The sequence below is a fragment of the Dioscorea cayenensis genome, chromosome 2 (genome assembly GCF_009730915.1).
Source record: "Dioscorea cayenensis subsp. rotundata cultivar TDr96_F1 chromosome 2, TDr96_F1_v2_PseudoChromosome.rev07_lg8_w22 25.fasta, whole genome shotgun sequence".
Lineage (NCBI taxonomy): Eukaryota > Viridiplantae > Streptophyta > Magnoliopsida > Dioscoreales > Dioscoreaceae > Dioscorea > Dioscorea cayenensis.
In genome coordinates this window covers 5,824,466-5,836,282 of record NC_052472.1, presented here as the reverse complement: position 1 = coordinate 5,836,282, position 11,817 = coordinate 5,824,466, and the positions used below count along the sequence as shown (strand labels likewise).

Below are 11,817 nucleotides of genomic sequence, written 5' to 3'. Positions count from 1 at the left end.
AGAAATTCAAAAACTGGGCTTTTTGTTAGAAAATTTAGATTTTAGGATTTAAAAAATTTTATTTCTAAAACAAAAAAATCAAATATTCATGTTCTCTCATTAAACTTTGCCACTTACTATCCTTCTCTTAAATAGTTGATCCAATTTAAATATAGATTTGTTGGTTTAGAAATGTGAACATAGCACAATTAAACCCTGTGTATATATATAATCTAATAGCATGCTTCATGTTAGTATCTACTCAAATGAATAACAGTAAACTAACTAGTTAAACAACATGAAAGGTTTAGAACTGACCTTGATTATTTGTTGGTTCAATAAGCCTTTAATTTTTGAAAGAACTTGGCACCTGTTAATAGAAATTAAGTTAAAATAAAATTTGTTTTTGTTAAAAAAAAAAAACCAATATCAGAAGTAAATTACGGGCAAGAGTACTCTAATGGACATTTCAAGACCTAACCCAAAATCATCCAAACTTATCCCATGAAACAGTTATTTAAATAAATATAGATATTAAATATTTAATCATAATTTATTTTCATTGAATAAAAGCGTCATTACCTCAGCTATAAGCTTTTATTCCAAATTATTTTTTTGTTTTAAAATCCATTCAATAGTTTTTAGTTAGCATTCAAACACAACCATAGGATGATTACCTAAACGTGTTATACTATATGAGTCAGTCTCGAAAGAAGGGTTGAAGAAGTTCTTTCAGCTGTGGATTTTCCTATTCCAACGTTTCCCACCAATTTTTGTTCCCTATGATCTTCATCACAGCAGGCTGCAAATTGTTTATCAAGAATGGGAGCTTCTTCATTCTGGGACAATCTATTATGTGGATTTCATAAAGTGCCTCACAAAACAATTTCCCTTGGTAAATGCTTGTCAATGCTGGCAAGTCCAACAACTTCAATTTCTTTTACATTGGAAGGATAGTGGTAGAGGCACTAGCTTTACCAGAAATTATATCTTCCATCTTAACGCATTCCATTATTGATATTTCTTCAAGATTTTGAAGGTTGTTCACTAGCAGATCAATTGGTATCAGATGCTTTAAATTTTGACATGCAAAAATAAACAGCTGTCTCAAGTTCTTGAGGCTTTCCTCATGGGCTTTTTCTTTACACAAGCCCTTAAAACTGTGAAGATCCACTTAAGTTAGCTTTTTTTAAAGCTAGGTAGAATAATTTCTCCTTCCTTTCCAATCCATTCCATGTCCTTACACTTTTGAATTCTACAATCTATCAACTGTTTTAAATCATCTGAGAAAACAATATCTGATAATTGGATGAAATTGCAACCATCTATTCCCAAATAGTTTGCAGTATCAGGCAATATAACTTTCTCCATGCTCTCATTTTCTACATTATGTCCATCATATGTATGAGTTACGCCAAATAGGAAAGAATCAAAATATTTGAAGGGTTCAGAATTATCAAGCCTGTGAATATAGCTATTGAAGGTCAACACATCAGTGAAATCAGCTGAAAAGTTGGCCAAACATTTTAAGCTCATGATTTGTAAAAATGTGGAATTATCTTGGGTGCCGCCGTTGCTTCCATATGAAAACTCCCACTGACTGCTTTGCATGTCAAGAATTTCAAGATAGGACATTTTTAGAAGTGCTCCGGATGGAAAACTTCTCCATCCTCCATTGGAAATATCTAGATGTCTAAGTTTTACTAATTCTTCAAGCCCTTGAAGAATTTCTTTCAGGGAAGATAGCCATCCTAGTTTTAATAGTTGCAACTTCCAAAGCTTAGAAGGCAGACATTCAAGCTGACGACAAGCTGTCAAGATAAGCGCATGAAGATTCATCAAGTCAGAAAGCGAATCTGGAAGTGATTCTATTCCTGTCTGAGAGAGTTCTCACCGAGTGGTGAGAGTTCGATTCTCGGCTGAGGGCACATTTCTGGGAGTTGTGAATAGTGGTTGTGTACGGGTGGTTTCAGCGCCCACGTGAGCGCGGCCCCGTCCCCACTTATTCCACCGAGGCTTGTGCACGTCCTTGGGTCTCTAGTGGGTTCGCCCCGCTCCTCTTTCCCAAAAAAGAACTCTAAGGTTGTTAATATGCGTGAAGAACATGTTGGATAAAGTAACTAGACAATAATTGTCGTGTAGCAACATGGTAGATAGTCGGGGACAATTTGGTTGGCCTTGCACTTCTTTAATATCATTCATCATCAATGATACTCTCTCTAGATTTTCAACCCATTCTTCCTCTTTAGGTGATTCCTTCAGCTGCAATCCAGCTTTTACTATGAAGATAGGTTGTTCCCTTGTGATGTGAATCGCATGATCCCGGATCAAGTCATGCATCCTCACATATTTATGATCATCTTCGATACATTCTATCATGCATGCATCTTTGAGTTCATTGAGATAAGCATGCCCTTTGTCTTTTGCAGTCTCTATACTCTCCTCCTCATTGATCAAGCCTTCAGCCATCCAGTACTCAATCAGCTCATCAACTAATATTTTAGCATCCTCTGGATATAGAGCACAATACAAGAAACATGCACGAGTTTTGTCACTGCTCAACCGATTATAACTGAACTTAAGATTCCCAAACACATCTCTGTCCATGCCATCAATCTGATCAGTGCTGGATGTCTTGAGTTCCTGCAATGCATTCCTCCAAATAGGCAGTTGATATTCTTTCCTCAAAGCACGCCCAACAGTAATAAGGGCTAATGGCAACCCCCAACATTCCTTGGCTACTTTCCTTGCAATTGGCTCAATAGCAGGTGACATAACATCTTCGCCGCCAACTTTATCCTTGAACAAACTCCAAGCTTCTTCATCAGTAAGGCCCTCTAGTTTAATTTCCTTTTGGCTCTCCATGCTATGACAAACTTTGACTGAACGGCTAATCCACACAATTTTGGAACAATTACTTCTATCAGCTTTGGGAATGCCCACATTTTGTAGAGAAACATTATCCCACACATCATCTAAAAAGATTACAAAGTTCCCTCTCCTTTTCAATGCTTCAAGTAACCTCATTGCTCTACTTGTTTCATCGCCACACGAGGAGAGGTCACAGCCCAATAATTCTGCAATTTTTTCTTGTACCTTCTCTAAGTTGAAAAAACTTGAAACAGTCACCCACATGACAATATCAAAATCTCGTGTTTCCTTCAAATGATTGTAAATGTGCCTCATGATGGTTGTCTTGCCGACACCCCCCATACCAAATACTCCAATAATACTCACCTCAGGATCCATGATACATTGGAAAATCTCCTCTTTTTTCCTTTCAGCTGAACTACCATGTAAGGTTGTTGCGGGCAAACTATATGAAGTTTCAAGTAGTGAATCAATAAATATATTTTCAGTTAGGGTAAATGAACTTCCTCTCTCTTGAAGAGCTTTAACTCTGTGGAGTATCTTCACTATCATCTTGCTTCTCTTCAGACGGGAGTAGTAATTTGGGCAATGCCTTTTGAAGCACATATGATGTGCATCACTGGAGCCTAAGCTGTTCACATCATTTTCTATCTCTTCCAAGTTCTTCAACCAATTTGTTACCTCTTCTTTCGGTCTTTTTCCATATCGCACCTTGCCTGTATTCAATTTGGCACGAATGTCTGTTTCTTGGCACTCCAACCAATCTACTCTCTCTGCATAGTTTGTTCATTTTCTTTAACTTTCCTGATATGGTCAAATTGTTGACATATTTTAAGGCATGCGAGTTGACAAACACCAGCCAGCAGTCCTGTGACGGCTCTCATAATCTCCGTCAACAAATATAGCTTGCTCAGCTTTTAATTAGCTAGGGCAAAAATTAAACTTTCAATAGAAAAGATGACAAACATGCAAGATTTTTTATAAATAATATGAACAAACTGTATTACTAAAATCTACTAAATTAGAAATATAATGGTTAAGGAATTAAACATGTTTGCATTACGTTATACACACATGCAAGCATTGACTCGTTCATGTAACAACTCCACCTTTGTAGCCTATTCTGTTTTGTTTATTGTTAACATTCAAACTTTCAAAAGATGTACATGTACTCTATAAAATACTCAATATACATCTCATTTTCTGTGGGGTTTCAATTTTATTACATGGTATCAGAGACTGATCCCAGCTCTTGCCTTGCCCACCCAAAGCCATGACCACCCTGTCGACAAACTCCAGTACCACTTCTTTATCCTTCTTCTCTTCTTTTTCCACCCAAGCCATCAATGTGGCTAGTATTAAAACACATGTTCCTATTATCCTCGACCTCCAGTCATCTAACTACACAAAGTGGCGAACTCTCTTCCTCGTCACTCTGGCAAATACAGCCTTACAGATCACATCAACGGCATAAATTCCCGCCCTGAAGACAATGAATGGTTGCAGCACGACTATATCATGCTTTCTTGGCCCTATGTCTCCATTTCCATGGAGATACTTGATATCGTCATGCGCGGCGACACCATCGCCTACATTGTCTGGACCGATATTGAAAGCTTGTTCCGTGATAACAAGAAAAGCCGCGCCTTTTTCCTCAAGGCCGAATTCCGCAGCATTGTCCAAGGTGATATGACAATGTCTAACTATTGTCATAAACATAAAACCCTTGCCGACGCACTTGGCAACGTCGGTCAGGCCATCTCCGACGAGACTTTTGTTCTCACCATGCTCCGAGGATTGAATGACCAATATGCCACGATGGCCACCCTGATGCCCATGCAATCTACTTTCCCAACATTTATCCAAGCTCGCTCTCTCCTTCTCCTTGAGTAAACACGATGCAACAATCTTTCTAAGAATACTACCGCCATCAGTCCTTGTCTCAACTTTCTCCTCCTTCTATGATCGCAGCATCGGCACTCATGGACGTGGCGGCCGTGGCAAGGACCACGGTGGTAGCACTGGCCACAATAGTGGTTGTCGCATGGGTTAACACCCGACTACCAAGTCAACCCAATGGACGCCGCTGTACAATCTGTGGACAGGTGCAGGTGCTATTCATGCATGGCCGAATTAGTGGCGGGCTTCGAGTGGCCCTGGTGTTCTTGGCTCGCACCCTTCGCCAATGCATCATGCGCATACAACACTTGCACCGATCATGCCCAGTCACATATCCAACTTCCGAATCAGTCCCCAATACCCAAACATGGGACCAATCTGCTCTTATCGACGCCCTCAACAGCATGTCCTTACAAGCACCTAGCGGCAGCGACTGATACATGGACTCCGGTGCTGCCGCACATATGACTTCCAAGACAAGTATTCTCTCCTCTCCATTTCCTGTTCCTTCAAATTTTACTCGAATTCTTGTTAGCAATGGTGCTTCTATTCCCATCTCACTCACACTGGAAATCTTTCTTTTCCTTCCTCACACTTCCCACTTTCTCTTACACAATAATCTTGTCGCACCAAATATTATCAAAAATCTTGTTTTTGTCCGAAAATTCACTACTGACAATCAATGTTATGTGGAATTTGATCCTTTTGGCATGACTGTGAAGGATCTACTGAGCAAAACTGTGATCCTCCGTTGCAATAACACTCATGGACTCTACCCTCTTCGGTTCAACTCTTCTTCCAATCCACCTCAAGCTTTTGCTACCCTCGCTGCCACTACAGACCTATGGCACCATCGTCTCAGGCATCCTGTGTTGGAGATATTGATCAGATCCCAAGGGACTTAAGTTGCTCACACTGCTTCTGCTCTAGGTTGTCTCCAGGAATTCATCTTTGGTGCTGCTGCTTGTCAGGACCCAAAACAAGAAAGAATTGGATGCTGCTTAACTGAATATGTTTGTTTGTAATGCATCTGGGGATCTTAAAACTATCTGTTGTTATGTTTGTTTGTAATATTTGTTTAGATTGAATATTCTCTAGCTATGTACTATGCGACCATGATGGTTGGTTTGCTAGGTGTTTGTATAAATGCCTGGTGCTTAATTGAATGAGAAAATGAGTCATTTTGTGTGTGAAAATCTCCAGACTTCTTACTTTTTCATCTTTGCTCTTATTGTATGACATTGAAGTGTTTATGCTTATTGTCAATTGAGTGAAATTCAAGGTGTGATTGATACATTGCTTCGTTACCAAATTCCTGTAGCATAGTGTGTATGTGTGTTGCTCTTCTAGTCAATTGATCCTAACATCCTGGACGTCATATTCTATCTTCTTTGATCACAAATTCTTCTATTAAATGTAATAAAGCTGGCTCTAACCTTTGTCATGCTTGCCAACTCAGATGACATATTAGACTTCCCTTTTCTTCATCGCATTCTATTACTAATGCTCCTTTTGAGATCATTCATTATGATGTATGGACATCACCAATTTCAAGTTTTTCTAGTTATCAATATTATCTCCTTATCTTGGATGATTATTCCCATTTTCTGTGGACCTTTCCTCTCTATCATAAATCTGATGTTTTTCCCATTCAAAAAAATTTCCATACCTATGTTCACACACAATTTCAAACTCCTATTAAATCTGTGCAGTGTGACAATGGTAGGGAATTTAATAACCATCTCTCTCATGCATTTTTTGAACAACATGGTATTGTTCTCCGTTTCTCTTGTTCCTACACTTCCCAACAAAATGGAAAACAGAGCATATGATTCGAACTACTAACAATGTCATCCGCACCTTGCTCTTTCAAGCACACATGACTGCCTCTTTTTAGGTCGAGACACTCTCCTTGCTACCTATTTAATAAATCGTCGTCCAACAACATCTCTCAATCTCTCTACACCCTATGCAACGTTGCTTCATTCCTCTCCTTCCTACTCGCATTTTCGTGTCTTTGGGTGTCTATGTTACCCAAATCTTTCTGTATCTTCTGCTCATAAACTTGCACCTCGCTTTGCCGCTTGTGTTTTTCTGGGTTACTCGAACAATCACAAAGGCATCGCTGTCTTGAGTTATCCTCTCGTTACATAATCATCTCACGACACGTCGTGTTTGATGAAACTGTCTTCCCTTTTGCAAAAGATGACCCACCATCTTCTTCCTCTTTGGATTTTCTTCTTGATCTAGTTAAAACCAATTCATCTCGCTAATCTTGTTGTACCACAACTGTCTTCCGCTACACCACCATCCTCTTCTAATGTGACACCACCATCATCTCCTACTGTGACACCAACATTGCCTGTCACTCCTACATCCTCTCTTTCTCCTGTCATACCTACCCAGTCCCCCACTAATCATCACGCCATGGTCACTTGGGCTAACGATGGCATCCGCCAGCCAAAACCTATTTTCAACCTCATCATCGGCACTTCTGTTATCTCTCCTATTCCTTCTTTCACTCGTGCCGCCCTCATCTGATCCCTACTTGAAGCAAAGCTATGCAAGAGGAATACGATGCTCTCTTACAAAATGACACTTGGTCCTTAGTTCCACAACCACCTGATGCAAATGTGGTCACCGACAAGTGGATTTTCCACCATAAGCTCCACCCGAACTGTTCTCTCGCACGATACAAAGCTAGGTGGGTCGTGCGTAGTTTTTCTCAGCAGCGCGGCATCAATTTTGATGAAACCTTTTCCCCTAGTCATCAAACCATCAACCATTCGAGTTGTTCTTAGCCTTGCTATCTCAAATGACTGGTGATATTCATCAACTCCATGCAAAGAACACTTTTCTCAATGGCTCTTTTTGAGTGAAACTATCTATTGCCAGCAACCCTCGGGTTTTGTCGATGCCAATCATCCCAACTATGTGTGTCGCTTGAATAAGTCCCTATACGGGCTTTAACAAGCGCCACACTGATAAGTGCTTGTGTGTTAAGAATGCGAAGTATTCTTTTCTTACGATAAGCATTACTTTTATCAAGTTTTAGCGCTAATGCATATGTTTTTGTGTTCTTTTGCACATATAGGGTTGTGAAGCCAAATATGAAAGAAAAAAGCCAAAGTGGATTGCGAACGTGTTATGTTGATGGAATCTTGAAGTGAACACACGAGAAGACTCAAGTTATGATTGAAGGCGTATTATTGTGTGCCAACCTCCTCTATGATCAATGGATTATGTAAATGGGAGGGGCACAAAGACAACCACATTCATGTGCCCCGACTTGCGCAAAGTTAACAAGATTCTCGTCAAAGGTGCTCTTATATGAAGAAACGATGCGATCTATGACATAAATGTGTGCCCGTTTTATGTTACCTTGATGAAAAGTGTGAATCGGGAGTGTTTTGGGGGGTTACTATAGCAAAACACATAGTGGTAATTTATTGTAGTAGTTACTATTTATAGCACGTAGAAAACTGAATTCTAGAGAATCCACACGGGCTTGTGGAAATTCCACACGCCCATGCAGATTCCCAATTCCAGCCCCTTATAAGCTGTGATTTTAGCCAATTTCAGGATCCTCTTTTCCATCTTTTCTCTATCTTTTAGAGGCCTGTGGCTAGGGTTTGGAGAGGCATTGGCAAGGCTTTTTGGAGTGGTTCTATGGCTTCGACACCGTGTTTCTCTTGGAAGATAGTTATTGGGGGAGCTTTCATCGGCACCGATCGGGCGAGGTGTGCCCTAGGCTTGACAAGGGGACCTTCCGAGAGGACGAGGCTACTCCACAAGACCATCGACACGAATACTGAGGGGGTTTTCTATGGATTACTTGTTTTTACTTTCGATTGCATTATTGATTGTATCTTTCTCCATGGAGAGCTAAACCCCCTAGTGGGTACTTGGATTTGTGAACCCTAGGATGTATTTGTTTTATTAACTTTCTATTATGCTTTTCTTAATTGATGTTTTTAATTGAGTTCCAATCTTGAATGCTTGTTGAATGATTTATCCCTTAGAGTGACACTAGGGTTGAGAGTTCACTTTGGTAATCCTTGTGAGTGAGTGACACATCATGAGGGTTAGACAAAGCAAGATTGGAGAGGGTTGAGAGGGTGAGTCGAGAGGTAGTGGAGTGTCCCCTTTCCCTTCCAGCGTGATTTATCCTACCTCCATTTCCTAGAGTTCTTTGCGGTCACAATAGAGCGAAGTGCTAAGAGAGGAACTCTGCTGGGGCTTAGTTGCGCAAGCAACAGAGTGAAGCATTGAAGTAATCCTTAGTATTTGGGGCTTAATTGTGACTAGGGTCATTTGGCTTGGACCAAAGGGTTAGGCCTACATATAGGAATAGGGTTTATCACTTGGAATCCCTAAAGCTTCTTGCAACTTTACACAGTGTGAGGTGTTGAGACTAGTAGATTTCTCCGCCGGGGCATAATGTAGAGTTAGTCACGGTTGACCTTAGGTTTGGGACCTTGTGTTTTAGGACATCCATGACTCATTAGGCATCAGTTAGGAGGCATAATAGTTGGTTTTGCACTTGAAGTAATAATCCTAGGCGGAACAACATCCGAGTACCCCACTTCAGATCGATTGCCTTTCCTTTCATTAATTTGTGCCTCTCTTTCTTATTTTCTTTAATCTTGTTTACATTTCATTTCATCAACATAATTACTATTTCATCTTCGCTTAGTTAAGTAGCAACCTTGGTGTTTTTATTCCTTACTCCATGTGGATGCGATACCCCACTCACCTGGGATTTATTACTTCGACAAACCCGTGCACTTGCGGGTCACACGCAAGGGGCGTTGTCACACGCGCTTGGTACCAGCACTTCGACAGCTTCATCACTACGATTGGTTTTGTCTGTTCTTGTTCTGACAATTCTCTCTTCAACTTTTGTCATGGCTCAGACGCCGCATACCTTCTCCTCTACATCGATGACATCATTCTCACTGCATCATCAAATGCTTTTCTCTATCGCATCATTTCTTCCCTGCATTCTGAGTTCGCCATGACGGACCTTGGTGTTTTGCATCATTTTCTCGGCATTGTTGTTTCTCGTAAGCCTATTGGTCTCTTCCTTTCCCAAAGTAAGTATGCATTGGACATACTCGCCCATGTTGGCATGACAACGTGTAATCCCTGTCTTACTCCCATTGATTCTCATCCTAAGCTTTCTTCTAGTGGGTTGCCTGTACCTGATCCTTCTCACTACAGAAGTCTTGTCGGCGCTCTACAGTATCTCACAATCACTAGACTTGATATCTCCTATGTTATCCAATAGGTGTGTCTTCATATGCATGATCCAAGGGAACCTCATATGCAACTCATCAAACACATCCTGCGCTACCTAAATGGCACAATTGATCATGGGCTATAGTTGTACAAAAATTCTTCCACCACTGAATTAATCGCCTACTCCGATGCTGATTGGGCCGGGTGCCCTGACACTCGGCGTTCCATCTCCGAGTATTGGGTTTTCCTTGGAGATAATCTTGTTTCGTGGTCCTCAAAGCGCCAAACCATAGTATCCAGGTCTAGTGCAAAAGCGGAATATCTCATGGAACTACACCGGCCCTTGTCGAAAGCCACCATAATCTACTGCGACAACATTAGCGCGGTTTACTTATCATCTAATCCTGTACAACATCATCGCATGAAACACATCGAACTTGATATACATTTTGTTCGTGAAAAGGTCACTCTCGGCGAAGTCCGTGTTCTTCATGTTCCTTCATCTTCACAATTTGCTGACATTTTCACAAAGGGACTCCCAACCCAGCTCTTCCATGAGTTTAAGACCAACCTCAGCAACACTTCACCATTGGCTGTATCTGCGGCTGGTTGTTAAGGAATTAAACATGTTTGCATTATGTTATACACACATGCAAGCATTGACTCGTTCATGTAACAACTCCACCTTTGTAGCCTATTCTGTTTTGTTTATTGTTAACATTCAAACTTTCAAATGATGTACATGTACTCTATAAAAGACTCAATATACATATCATTTTCTGTGGGGTTTCAATTTTATTACAATAACTAGTGCCAAAAGAAGACTGAAATAAGTGTGCAGGTGCATGGTTAAATGAGAAAGTTTGGCCTCAACTGCAGTTAGTGTTATATATATATATTGAAAGCCAACATTGTATTTCATGTATGTTGAAGTGTCAGTTAAAGTCTCTGTTTATCTTGGTTTATGAGTCGGTTACTGTATTAGTTATTTACATGGGAAAGTGGGAGTTGTCTCTTATGCAATGGGTATAAATTTAAGACTTATTTTTGGATGTTTTTTTGAGATCAATGAACATGTTTTACATCAAATACCTAGATCCTTTGTTTTAAGTCTTTTAACTAGAACCAAACATGAATGAAAGTACAAGCTTGTTGCCAATGGCCTTTGTTTTAAATCTTTACTACTGTAGAGTGATGACATGTGGTTTATAATAAAGAAAGAAAAAAAAGTACAAGCTTGTATATGACAAATAAGAAAATTCAACTTAGAAACGGATGAATGTGGGGGTAATGTAACTAAAAATTAATAAGGCGTGCTTGTTAGATAAACTTAAGTTTCTTTGGTTAAATTTCTTCTATGTGTATATAAAGTCCCTTAAAGCCAGTCTTGCAAATTGATGCTTGACATGGTATATATTAAAAGGGCAAGTTTTTTAATTTTAATAGATGTTGTTCTGACATTTTTCCTCAGGTGAGCTATTTTATTCAATAAAAAACAAATGTTATATAGACAAGACTTGCATAATACAAGAAAGCAAGAAAAAGAACAAACCAATATAACAATCTAAAGAACTAGAAAACAAAAGAAAAGGAGACCAACACAAAGACAAATAGGAACTCAAAAACAAGAAAGACTAAAAGGAAAAGCCAGCTTCACAAATTGCTTTCATCATCCAATGAGAGATATTATGGCCAGCATGAAACAGAGAAATTTGATGAAGGTTTTGCCCACTGCTAGAAAGCTTAGAAACAAAGCCCATCCAACTTCGAGGAACAACACACATGCGAGGAGATCCCACAAGAACAGACAAACGATAGAAATCATTG

The 11,817-nt window shown here is 39.8% G+C and overlaps 1 protein-coding gene across 1 annotated transcript; it reads right to left on the bottom strand.

Annotated features, from left to right (window-relative positions):
- Positions 1-1,158: 1,158 nt before the first annotated feature.
- Positions 1,159-4,194, bottom strand: LOC120272110 (probable disease resistance protein At4g27220). Its single transcript, XM_039278860.1, has 3 exons — positions 4,077-4,194; positions 2,145-3,566; positions 1,159-1,790 (listed from the first exon to the last, which is right to left on the bottom strand). Exons 1-3 carry the CDS (start codon positions 4,192-4,194, stop codon positions 1,159-1,161), a joined length of 2,172 nt encoding a protein of 723 aa, XP_039134794.1.
- Between the last annotated feature and the right edge of the window lie 7,623 nt (positions 4,195-11,817).